The 13,580-nt window shown below is 38.6% G+C and overlaps 1 protein-coding gene across 2 annotated transcripts in view; it reads left to right on the forward strand.

Annotated features, from left to right (window-relative positions):
- Nucleotides 1-13,580, forward strand: part of SHTN1 (shootin 1) — a 101,586-nt gene that overhangs the window by 8,792 nt on the left and 79,214 nt on the right. For both annotated transcript variants that reach the window (XM_059900259.1, XM_059900257.1), the window contains exon 2: nucleotides 6,018-6,070. In XM_059900259.1, the coding sequence (XP_059756242.1) occupies nucleotides 6,018-6,070 (53 nt within the window). The remainder of the gene's footprint in view (nucleotides 1-6,017; nucleotides 6,071-13,580) is intronic.

Below are 13,580 nucleotides of genomic sequence, written 5' to 3' on the forward strand. Positions count from 1 at the left end.
CTCTGTATCTGTCTGAGTGTATCTCTAATTTTTGGAGTAGTGATTTGCCCTGTGACTTCAGTCCTGTCCTGGATCCAAGAAGAGTTGCTGATTTTCAGTTTGTTCAGCTTTTTTTGTTGTTGTGAGGACCAGAGTGTCGGCTTACAAGCTCCTTACATGCCAGACCAGAAACCAGACTTATATACGTATTTTGAAGTTCTCAGTTTCCTTCCTTTCTGTTGGTTACCTTGAAGTCATTAATATAGTTTGTTGAGATTACTTCTTAAGCATCATTAAATCATTAACACTGTACTGTGTGTTCTGTCAGGTAAAGAGTGAATTTCAGGTTTGCTATAATTTCTTTTTAGATGTGAAATCTCTCACCTTTGTTTTTTGATCAGGTTTTCCAGCAGTGTTTCCCTGTCTTTTCTAATGCTTTAATTAACGACTGAGGTATAAACGACTTCTCTTTCTATTCTGGCTTTGAGAGCAGGACCTATTGGGATGTGTGCAGAAGTGAATAATGTCCTAATTGAACATTATCTGTTATGACTTATGTCCTCATACCCCATGAGTAAGAGATGTTTCAAGGCTCCATGAGCCTCAAAGATGTAAACTCAGTGGATGAGAATATACATTAGAAGACCTCATGAGGCAGTGTTTTTCTGGTTATATTTGATGGCTATTTAAAGCTTCATTTTTATTAAGTATCTTGTTGTAACATATGATTTAAGAGGCCCTTTTAATATGGGGAGGAAAGTATGTGCTCTTTCATGATTTGTTCATGTGAAGACCTAGATCCATTCTTCCTCCTTCCTGAATTTAACACCCATTTATCAAGTGCCTACTATATGTCAGGCATTGTGCTAGAAGAGGGCGTCTGGATGCATAAAGACATAGTCTTCAACCTAGAGGGTCATTTCTGGTCTAGTGCTTTAGCACACTGCACACAGTAGAGCTCATAAATGTTTTTTACATGGATGGCCTTTAGGATCAGTAGACTGGTTCTGCTTCCACCATTCCTTACTGTGGGATCTGACTTTTCTATGCATTTGTGTCTTCACTTTTAAAGGGGAGATGTTAATATTTGGCTTAATTGCTCTACATTCACAGATTTATATGAACCACTCATTCATTCAACATAGGCATAGACTCTGTGCTTTGTATTCTGCTGAGTGTAAGGTATATAGCAAGGAATTGAGTGGGAGAAAAGACAAGAAAACAGACCTGTGTTCAGACAACTTATAATGTTGCATGTAGATGCTCCAAAAGAGATCTATGAACAGTGTATTTTGGTAGTATATTAGAAATATAAATGCTGATTTTTGCCCCTGTTATATGGGGAGAGTTTCTTAGAAGAAATGACAGTTGAACTGCATTGAAAAGGAGGAGGTAGGGAAGGTGGGGAAGGGAAGACCTTGCAGGCAGAGGGGAAAATATTTGTAAAGACACATGGGTATGAAAGGTCTTAGAGGGTTTAAGGAAGCATTGGGACTTTGGGTTTGATGGAGTGAGTGTGGTCTCTGATTGGGGAGAGGAGAGGAGAGTGGGGTTCCCAGGTTGTGAAGCTAACATCTTTGGTGGCTTTTAAACAAGAGAATGAAATAACCAGGTTTCTTTGTTACAATGCTAACTAGTATCTACCTTGTAAAGAATGAACTTGGCATAGAGGGAAACTAGAGTCTAGATGAGAGGGTTTTGCTATTATTGAGGGTCAGAAATAGGGCAGAGATACTGGCAATAGAGGAAGGGCAGATTGGAGAGACATTCTGAGATCTGAGCAGTTGATGATCCTTTGGTGGTGGGGGAAAGTGGGGAATCAAGGGTGATCCTGAGGTACTAGCTTGAGAACTAGGTAGATGATGGTCCTGTATACAGGAAGTAAGAGGTTTGGGTGAAATGGAATTGATGAGTTCACTTTCTAACATGTTGAGTTTGAGGTGCTTGTAAGGTATGTGGACAGAGATGTCCAGAACTGTACTGTTCAGTAGAACTTTCAGCTGTGATGGAAGTGTTCTGTGTCCACTGTCCACAGTGGTAGCCACTAGCCACATGTAGCTATCGAGCACTTGAAATGTGGTCAGAGCAGCTGAAGAGCTGAATTTTAAATGTTATTTAATTTTAATTAATGTAAGTGTAAGTAGCCACATGTGGCTAGTGGCTACCATATTTGACAGTGCAGGTCTAGATGGTGTTGGTTGGAAATACTGATCTGGAGCTAATGCTAGGGTAGGGTGGTTAGGCTTCCTGGGTCTGAGAGGTCTCCAGGGGCACGGGACTCTAAAATGCTGAAACTGGAGAAGGCCCAGGCAAGCTGATTGTTGCTCACCCTAGCCAGAGCTGTTATTGGCCTGTAATTCTGAACTTTAGTTGTCAGGTTTCTCAAACAACTAAGTCTACTCAGCTGCTTCCTGGGATGGCTACGTCATGGTTTGCAGCTTGTAAAGAAAATTCTCTTTCTTGGCATTAGCGGGTTAGAATATAGAATCAGCATGATTCTTAAAGCACATGCTTTGCCTGATATTCTCCTTGTTTTCTCCACATTTTCCTTTTTCTTCCATTCTATACTCCTATGTAGTGAGTCCCCTCTTTGGCTGCACATTAAAATCACCTGGGGTGCTTAGCTCTTACAGAAATACGGATGTCCAAGGTCCACCTAGTTAAATCAGAATCTTGGGTTGGGGGTGAGTGGAGAGGAGGCTAGAGAGCTGTAGGATTTAAAAGCTCCCCTGGTGATTCTAATGTGCAGCCAGGATTGAAAAGTACAGCTTCAGACATGCTTCCACTTCTTTGCCACCTTCTTTTTTTACTACAACGAACTACAGTTGATCTTTAACCCCCCTCTCTCCTCCTTTTCTTTGGTGGAAGGTACTAGTACTTAGGATTTCAGAGATTTTCTGCTCTGCCATCTTTCAGGCCATGTATCACTGAAGTAAGCCTGAGACCGAAGGCATTAGGGAGCAGCCTAATCTCTTGTCATACTCACAGATTTGACATACCTTGCTGTATCAGTAATGATAAGCTTTAACATGTATTCAACATTTAATATGCCTAAGCACTCTTGTTGCATGTTAGCTCACCTACTCTTTTTTTTTAAATTTTTATTTATTTATTTATTTATTTATGGCTGTGTTGGGTCTTCGTTTCTGTGCGAGGGCTTTCTCTAGTTGCGGCAAGCGGGGGCCACTCTTCATCGCGGTGCGCGGGCCTCTCACTATCGCGGCCTCTCTTGCTGCAGAGCACAGGCTCCAGACGCGCAGGCTCAGTAATTGTGGCTCACGGGCCCAGCTGCTCCGCGGCATGTGGGATATTCCCAGTCCAGGGCTCGAACCCGTGTCCCCTGCATTGGCAGGCAGATTCTCAACCACTGCGCCACCAGGGAATCCCCTCACCTACTCTTAATAAGAACACTATGAGAGATGTACAGTTATTATTCCTATTTTCCAGATGATGAATCTGAGATGCAGAGAGTAAGCAGTTTGCCCAAGGTACCTGGCTAAGTTAAGTGCTTGGGCTGCACTTTTAAACTGCTGTGCTGTGTGACTTTACAGTATAGTGAAATATGCTGTATCTGTAAATGCAAGGGATGAAGTCTTCCCAAGCTGCAGATATCTTTCACATGACAGAGAATTGGTCAAAATCATTTCTTCTTTTTTTATTGAGTAATTCAAAATTTGGAGGATCTCTCTCATCAAATCACTTGAGTTGCACAGCTCATGTTAAAAATTTTTGAAACTGTGAGCCAGTTGTGAAACAATAAGGCTTTCTCTGTGACCCTTTGGCATTGCCAAAAAAGAAGTAGCTGAATAACATAGGTCATTATAGTTTTTACCAGTTTTGCTAAAGATGCGGTTACACATGTTTTCACTATGGTATATGTGTATGTGAATATTGTTTAGGGCAGTAAGCTTGGTTTTTTTAAATTCAAAGAAATAAAAATATAAGTAAATATTTTTCGTTTATGCCCAATTCCCCAACTGTCCCTTCCCACTACCAAATGGTTGAATTCTTCCCATACTTTTCCTCTCCTTTCCCTGTACTTGGTTTCATTTTTTTTTTTTCGTTTTTTTAAGTTGCTTACAGTCACGGAAAGCATATTTTCTGTGGTTTCCATTAAGATATGATAGGTAAAGGGTTCATAATTAATGCTTTTCATAAAGACCCAGTAATTGGGAGTCTACAGTGTTTCGCCTGGATTCTGTTGGCATTATAATGGAAGAACAGTATCGGTATTTTTAAAATAGGCCTTCATAGCCGTTATCTGATGCTTTAAATAGAAAAAAAAATTTCTTACTGTCTTTTTTTTTTTGTATGTCTGTAAAGTAGGTTATCAGGAATAGAGTGGTAAATCAATTTTGATTTTTCAACTTTATCTAAAGATACTTTTAAATGTCAAGTAAACTAAAGCAAAGTCTCTCAATAAAATATTTATTTTTTGAAACAATATTAGATATAGTAATAAGATTTGGGACCATGACCGTAGACTACCTAATGATGTAAGTGCGTATTTTTAGAATCTCTTAGTTCATGTTTCTTTTTGTTAGAGAAAGGAGGGGGAGGGACATTTTAGTGAATTTTCAGAACTGAGGACAATTTAGATCATACTCATTGGTTGGGGGTTTGTCTGATGGAGGCTGATAAGGAGCTGGTGTGCAGAGGGCTTCATTTTGTGATCAATCAAATCTTTTCTGTTGAAACTAATTATTTTTAAAAGGGCTGTATCTTTATATGTATACATTTAGCTATCTTATGGGCTATCTAATTTTCAAAGATTCTTTTTTGAGTGTGGCTTCAATAAAATGTCCATTAATTCTTATTTAGATGGTTATGAAGTGCTGATAAAACTTCGGGCCATTGATGGTATAGTCTCATAAATATTTGTTTATTTGAATTGGATTTTAAGAGTTCGGTCCGGTCATCATAGTAACTATTCTAAACCCTTCAGATCACTGTTGAAAGGAACAGCATATACTTTGCCATCTGAATTGTTTTGGTGGTATTCTCTGCTCCAGTGGTTAGAATCATACACTTTAGAATTAATGACCAGATTATCTGGAATGTTCTTAAAACCACTGGTTTCAGATTTTTAATATCTTCAGGTTCTTCATAGAAATAGGAAGCTCTGTTTGTCTTTTTTATTTCTAAAGAAAAACTTAGCTTTTTGTAGATAAATCCCAATGAAATTTTTTAAAAGTAAAAGTATAAAAATCCAAACTTGATTATTGCCTGGCTCTCTGGTGCCAGTCAAAATGCTGGTCAGGGAGTGGGCAGTGGTTCTGCTGGGTCCACCTTAGACATTCTGTTCCATCATTAGTCCTAAATCAGTCTCTTTCTTCCCACAATACACTCTAAATGGCACATTCTCAACTGTGAGGCTATCTAAAAATGGTGCTTTGGCTAAGAGATGAATGTGGGAGTTCAGCTTGCTTTTCTGGCAGTGGAGGATTTTAAGTAGAAAACTGCTGCTTTTCCCACATAGCTGGAAATAGTTCCAGACAATTCACGTTTTTTTCTAATTTAGTGAAATGAATCTGGCTGGGATCTGGTCATGGCTTGGTGGTTGATGATCTTGCAATGCCTGACAATAGTTGTTCTTAGCTGAATGCTCATAGCAGAAACTTTCCCCTGTGGATAAAGCAGATATGTGACATTGAGTTTATTTTCTGGAGGCCAATCTTAAATAAACCTGTGATTACAGCACCACAGACTAATGTTGCTGGAAGGAACTTCAGGGACACCAAACCGTCTCCTTTCACAAGTGCTGAACAGCAAAGATGAGAAGTGACTTGTCATAGGCACTTATGGCTCATAGGTCTTCCTAATAACCCAGGAGAACTGAAATTCGGCTCCGTGGGCTCACATGTGCTCTGGTCTCTTCTTCTTCCTTATTCTTAAAAGCAGGAGCCCTTCTTCTGTGGCCTCTTCTCCACCCCACCCAGAACCTTGTAAATAGACAATAGGGGTTAGTTGGGTTCCCAGGTTTTCCCATAGTAAACTTTTGATAGCATTATAACATTGCTTTCCTTTTTTTCTTTTAGCAATAGGTGAATATGAAGACCTCAGAGCAGAGAACCAGAAGACAAAGGAGAAGGTTTGTACTTTACCCTTTCTTTCCTCTCTTACATGTGTAAAAGCCTAGACAGCATGGTGCATTGTTCTGCCACCAATTTCAGTTAAATGCGAATGAGAGTTGTTTTTTTAATTTCTTTTCTCCTGCATGTGTGGTTCAGGCTAATATCAACTCCAGGCTCCAGATGGTAAAGAATAGCAGGCATGCCACAGTGGGCGCTGCTCTGGGAGATTAACTACACGGCTAAATGTGCAGCAAGGCACCAAGCCAAGCAACTCAAGCCCCTAAGAATTGTACTTTTTCCAGCGGTCAGATTTGGGATTCTAGTGATGGAATTGAAGGCCTGAGACATTTATTTACCTTTTGGGTTGAGACATATTAGGTCTGGAGAGAACTCTTTGGAATTAGTCATTGGTGTTTAGCTCAAATGCTTCCATAAACCCTTTGTATGTTTGCTTCCTCTAAGTATATGAATAATCTACTGGAAGTTGAAAAACACCCAATGTGAAGATGGTGAAGTGTGGTGAATATTTTCCTGGGCTCTGGGAGTTTTATTTTTTAACGGTTAAATAATTAAATTCTACTTACCTTTATGTCTCTGGACATACCCATTTAAGATTCATGAATGTTTTTTTAACATATATCTTTTTTTCCCTATAAGTTTAGGGAAGGGACATACAGAAGGGAAGGCTAAAAAAAGTAGAGGGACTGAGTAGAAAATGAAAAGGAGAGAGAGGGGGAACTGTCCATTATTGTTATTTAGATATAAATGAAATTTATTTTAAAAATTTAAAATTTCTATTTTTAGAAATTTGTTTGATAGACCAGATATTTCAAAGCATAACATCCGTGGTGGAAAATTAATAAGACAGGTCCTTCGTGGTTATTAAAGAAGGTACTCATCATTGCAGTAAATTATGCAACCTTGTCTTTAAAATTTCAGAGTAAGAGCTGTAATGAAAATTGGCAGTGAGCTAAATATTTGTAAAACTTGTGGCATGTTTGTGGGTATTTATTGAACTCTTAAGAATCATATTTAACTTTTTTACTCATATTAATTTGCCACCTATTTAGATGTTGGTGTGATGGTATTAATGGTAAGTCCTCTAGTTCAAAGCACATTATAATAGATTTTTAGATCGTTATTTTTCACCCACGTTTCATGCTTCTTTGCTCATTTGTAAATAAATCTTTGGTTTATTTTTGAAATAAAAATTTTATTTAAATATTTATTTATATTTGAAATTTTAAGTATCTTCCCTTCCTTTCACTAGGCAATTCAGGGAATGGTAGGTGGGGTGATGAGAATATCTGTGATAGACGGTGGCTGGTACATGTGTCTCTAATATGGTAAGGAGGTCACAGAAAACAGTTTGACAAGATTTCTAATTCTAACATCATAACCACACAAAATCACAGATGTCCCGAGGATGCCAACAGGTGGGGAGTATATGCTTAGATCCTGGGTCCCTGATGTCCCATAATTTTAAAGCAAAGCTAATGGGTGAAGCTTATGCCAGATAGCTTGAGCCTTTTTCCCTAAGATACCCAACCATCTTCCAGCTCTAGGAGAAGGAGCCAAGATGTTATCAGTCAATTGAGTCTCTTCCATATATGTTCCTGGTCCAAGGGGGGAAGAGCAAAACAAGTTGGAAGGGTTAATTCAGGAGAACTCTTTGATTTAACCTGGAAGATAGGAGGGGGGAAAGCAAACAAGTGTCTTCATTTGATGAAGAAAGAAGGATATAGAAGAACGTGAATAACATAAGAGGAAAAAGAATAAATTTTTTGTTTTTTCTTATCCTTCTTTAATCCTTGCTTACTTGTAGACCTAGCATTGCCCTAAAAATAGTAGATGTTCTATAAACATCCGTTATTAGTGATGATGATGGTTGTTTAACTGCGAGCCACTTTCTGCAGTGAGTTTTTATGTGAACCATCTGTTATACAAGTGAATTGTAAGTAAGATGCATTTGGCAAAAGAAGGATTAAAAATTACCTTAGCCCATTACCTGTTCACATGTTTCTCTACACAGAGTATGTCCTGATACTTTTGTAACATCTGTATTGACCTGCTTCTGTACTTACTCTTTAAAAATAACTATTAACAGAAATGGGAAGAAAAGAAATGAAAGCAATATGGAATGCTGTGTGGTTGGGTAAAACAAAATAGGGTGGTTTTAAGTTTACCGCACTCTGTTTATCTTGTGTTAAAAGACTAGTAGGCTTATTACTGCAGATTTTTCCCCGAAAGGGGGGCTGTATTACAAAGGAGGGAAGCCTATAATAAAAGCCTTTTTAATACAGCACAGAATGAGTAAAAGCAGCTTTAGTTCTGGAGGTGGTAAATGGAGAACACCATTTTCTCTGGCAAAGCACTCTCTTGTGCCTGGCTGTGTCAGCTTTGTCCAGTCCACATCAGCAAATATTCATGGCCATTCTTACCTCGTGACCCCAAACGAGTTCAGTTAAATCCGTCAAGGATAGGAATCTAAAGTAAGAGTCTTTTGCCATAGTTAATTTGATGTGGGGAAATTTTGCAGAAGTGTAAGCGACTAGAAAAATAAATGGCAAGTTTTTTCCTTCTGTGTGTCCACATTAAGTCTAACCATCTTTGTTGTCAGGTCATGAACCTTATCAATGGGAAGAGACAGTGGGTGTGATCCCTTTGGGTAGATCTTTTAATGCCCTGTTTAGAATCTCCTGTGTTGAGACAAGTGGTAGGACATGAATTTCCTCAGAACAGGCAGTTGCTTAAGAGACTGTTTTTTTAAGAAGCGACTGTGGGTCATGTACATTCCCTTATCTCCCTAATCTGATGCTCCAACAACCCTGTGCCAGCTCTATCTCACAGAAAACAGGACCTCAGGGCTTAACAGAGTCTGGATTCAGACAGGGTATTCTGACCAAAAATACTCATTTTGAAGCTGGTAAACCTAGGGGATCTAATTGACTTTTTCCACAAAGGTCTTGGTTTTATTCTTTATTTTTTATTGTTAGCCCATGAATTTTCCACAGCAAATTATCAGACTCAATACTTTTCTGGATCGTTTGTCTTCATCATCTATTGCTTTGTATTTAAAAACTGAAAGTTAAATATCAAATCAATCTTACATCAGAAAAATTCTCGCGTGCATGTGCCTATGTGTGTGTGCGTGTGTGTGTGTGTGTGTGTGTGCACGCACGTGTGTATAGATTCTGACATAATGCATTCCAAGGGTAAGAGTAGGAGATTTGGGAGGGTGGGCCAATGTTTTAATGATCTTTTCCTTTGCAGTTCTCCCTTGTTAAGAACAATATAATGGTGATCATTTTGTGGTTTTTATCAGTGTCTTTGAGGATGGAATCAGGATCTGAGTTGATAAGGAAAACTTTTTGCTGAATGCCTTCTGAGTACTGGGATATAAAGAAAAATATACGAAGGTCCCACTCTAGAATAAAACTACTCTAATGAGGGACACAGGCAAGTTGACAAATAACTGTGATAAATTGTACATATAAGTGAACGCTTAGAGTTTGGTGGGATGGGAAGAGAACAAAAAGACAAGGTTCCTACTCAATTCCATGTGACTAACTCTTGTCTCTTTAATTCTTGGCTTAAATGTCGCTTACATTTTTTCACAGTCTTCTTTCTCTCACAAGCAGAATTGTCGCCTCTTTGTAATGAAACATCTGTATATTTCTTATGCACTTATCACATTTTAATAACCAAAATTCATTATCAAAATATTATATAGGGTACATGTAAGATGTCTGGGTTGGATTAAAGTGTAAAAGCTTCAGTTTTGTTTTTTTTTTAGACATCAAGATAGGTGGAGATTATGGAAAGGGTGCTACTTATTTTTTGCCTAGTTTCCAAATAGCATTATCAACAATATGTTAAAAAGTGAGAAGGCCTATCACATTGAAGTCAACAACCCTTCCAAATTATTTTTGGGGTAAAGAAAAATAGAGGACTGTATATTTTGAAGTCAACCAAATGAAGTTTTACTCTGCTTGTGAAGCAATCATCATATTTAAATGTGTTAGTCATGCTTCTACAATTGAAGGGCATTCTCTTATGAATCATTCAGGATCTTTGTCATAGTTGTTTGTGGTTTTTTTCCTACATGGGGGTGGGCAGAGCTTTTTTGAGCTTTTAATGGAATAGCTTTCACATTTCTCAGAGTGGTGGGGGCAGTGTGGAGTGTGCATAAAAAGAAGGAAATCTGTAGAATAGAAGAATGTCTGCCTTTGAACAGTAAGTATTTATGTTTAATTCTATGTTCCGAGATCGAGTTTTGAAATGAATAAATGTTTAAGTGGCTGATTAGAAGTCGTTTGGGTGAGCTACTGTAACACTGCATCAGGCGGTTCTGTCAGCTTGCCAGGAACAATGAATGAAAAGGGAATGAGACAGACACTTTCCAAGACTTAGGTTTCAAGAAGCAAGATAGATGATACTGTTTGCATCTTGGCTCAGTTGTCTATTGTTAAAATTTCTTCATCTTTTGTAAATTTCAGAGGTGAAGGTCCTAAAGTATTTTATTTTAAAAAAATCAGTAAAGAAGCCACTTTAAAGAGCAAGATATGCATCCATTATGCTGACTGTTCATGCATAATACATTCACATACATGCAGTTTCTTTAGAACAGAGTGGCAAGTGGTTGTGCCAGAGAAAAAGTAATTACTTAGCAGTTTGAAAGTGAAAATGAGTCTCTTATTAACAGCAATCTATCCAGAAACAAAGAGCAAGGATCTCTGTTCTGATGACATGTGTTTCCATCTAACACACAATACCTAGAATTTGGAGAATGCTGTAAGACAGCTTTAGGGGACAGCTACTACTTTATTGCCTGTGAAAATTGGAGGGAAAGAACTTTGAATTGGAAGAAAGAACACTACCAAAAGAGAAAGAGAGTGAAAAGAATTCCATTCTAGTGGGAATGATTTAATTTATTGTGTTCTTTAAGGATAAGCACAGCTGAGTTCTAGCCAAACTTACATAGGTGGAACAATAGAATTGTTGATTTTTACTAAAAATGATTTGATGGTCCTCAAACGGCATCACCAAATATTCTAAAGCAGGTAAATATGCACAATTCTGATGCTATGCCTGTTTAAACTTTTAAATATTGTAACTGGACATAAAAGGAATGAAGTTCAAGACAAATAAGTAAAAAATGGTGTGGGGTTGAGACCTTTTCAGACTTAATGTTGTAGCCTCTGCTGTGTGTTCCTGTAGTGCAGTACTTCTCTCATTATGGCAAGTGTTCTTATAAATTGCTTGTTTCATTGTTGGTCTTTCTTGGTTGATCATAAGTTTTGTGAGAGCACGTTGCCTATTATGTTCCCCACTGTATTTTCTCTGCTTAACATAGCGCCTGTATGAATAATTTGTTCAATACTTGGAGGAAGGAAATAAAGGCATTCAGTTATTACAGTAGATGCCTGCTTAGAAGTCTAATTCAGTCAACTGTACGGTAGTTGTCTTTGTGTAGATTGCCTGCTCTGTTGTTGTCCTGTGTATGCAGTGCATGTGTGTATTTCTTGGGCTCCAAACTGGCCTTTCTGTAGGCTGGCAACTCTTTGTTGCATCTGTGCGTCATGGAGATAAAAATGAATGTTTATGTTAGTGGAAGTTAGACACAATTCAGAATATTGGGGGTTTTCTTGCATAAAATATACACACAGCAAAATATAAAGATATCTTAGTGCCTACAGTTATCTGTACTTCTGCTGAGCCCCGTTAAGCAGACATTTTAGTACAAACAGCAGTTGGATGATATGCGAGGCAGAAAGAACAGAGCTGCCCATTTTGGTCGGGGAGAGTCCCCTCTTACCAGTACACACTGGAAAGACTTTGCTCCGCAAATCAGTCTGCCAGTGCTTTGAAATGCTGGTTTAGTTTCAGAAGCCAGGTATCTGCCTGGATGAGCCTCAAGGAAGAGTTCTGGAAAACAGCCAGGGCTTCTAATATGAAGAGCTTTCAAAACCAGCAAGGCTAACCTCCCGCCAATTCACCACTTCATGAAGAGCCAAAATAGAGACTCTAGAATTGATGTAATGTGATCCAACTTCCTTAAACCAGCCAGCACTTGTGCTGCTGGGTTCTACCCCAGCCTTGAGCTACAGAGAATCGTTGAGCATCGTAATTAAGTGACGTGGGCCCAAGAACATCTGTTGCTATTGCAAAGTCTTCACAAGCAATTCTCACACAAAAAGAAGCAGTTTCTACAAATGATGCAGCTGCGTGAGCAGGAGAGAGGAAGGGGTAGGATGGGTGAGGGGCTTCTGTGGGATATAAAGATACAACATTCTTCCAAAAAGGCCCGGAATCTTTGCTACTTTCTCTCTGTTGGTAGATTGAGAGAAAGGTTACAAGATATTTTTCTGGGTTCATCTAAAATGATGAAATAAGTAGATGTTTGGATTTCTGCTTAGTAAACGGGTACGTCCTTCATATTTTGCTCAGCTCTGGTTTGGAATAAATAAGTTGCTTTTGCAGCATGTGTAAATCCCCGCTCCCCACAATACACACCCCTTTCAGTATCCATAGCAGATGGTAAATTCTGTGGCTGCCAGTTCTATCATAATATGGTTGCAGAAAATAGAAAGCAAAGCAACATGAAGACCTCTGATAGAACACAGCTGGTGTTGGGAGACTGCTTCTGAATCGGCTGGCGATGCCTATAGAGTTAGTGTGAACGCACATAGCTGGACTGTAGAAACTCGTTACATGAATGTTGGGATAAGACTGTGATGTTGAGACCTGTTATTAACCAAAGCATGTCTACCTGGGCCTTATGAGCGAAGAGCATGGGCCATGGGTGGGCAGACTGGCAGGGTGGTGGGGAAGTACAAGGGGAACAGGTACCACATTCTAGAAAATGAGAGGAGCATTCCTGAAACAGCTGGCTAGCACGCTCATGAAGTTAGGTGTTACACTGTCTGGTGGGGGAAGGATCTCATAAACTTATTTGAGAATCCAGGACTCTAGAGTGTTTAGAATTTTAAACACCAAAAGACAGTAAATACAGTTTACATGTTAAGTTGGGACTAGAAACTGTATTAGACAGAATTACTTTTTTACAGAAGTTAAATTGACACAAGAAAACTTTAATGAAAGGATATGCCTTTTCCTTTAGAAAATGGTCCTGCCTGACCCCTCTTGTGGAGGGTCTAGGTCAGGATTTAGTAAATAGCTTTGCTACTTTAACACTGTGTACTCGTTTCATGTACTGTAGCCAGAATGGATTTACCCAAATGAACAGAGATAGGTTTTTAAAACTAAAACTTTTAGAAAGTTTCAGTTCTTGAGAGACTGACATACAAAACTGAACTGTTTTCTTAATTTTTTTTATTTTAAAAATATTTTAAAAGCATAGAAAAGGGCAGAGAATAATATAACAAATACACACCTCACAGAATTAGCTTATCTGTTTTGAAATTTAAAAAGAAAAAAGAATGCTACAGATAAAATTGAAGGTCCTCTGTGTCACCCAGCCCTAGACCCCTTCCCCTCCTTATCTTTTAAGAGACAACTACTGTT

This window comes from Balaenoptera ricei, chromosome 16 (assembly GCF_028023285.1).
Source record: "Balaenoptera ricei isolate mBalRic1 chromosome 16, mBalRic1.hap2, whole genome shotgun sequence".
Classification (NCBI taxonomy): Eukaryota; Metazoa; Chordata; class Mammalia; order Artiodactyla; family Balaenopteridae; genus Balaenoptera; species Balaenoptera ricei.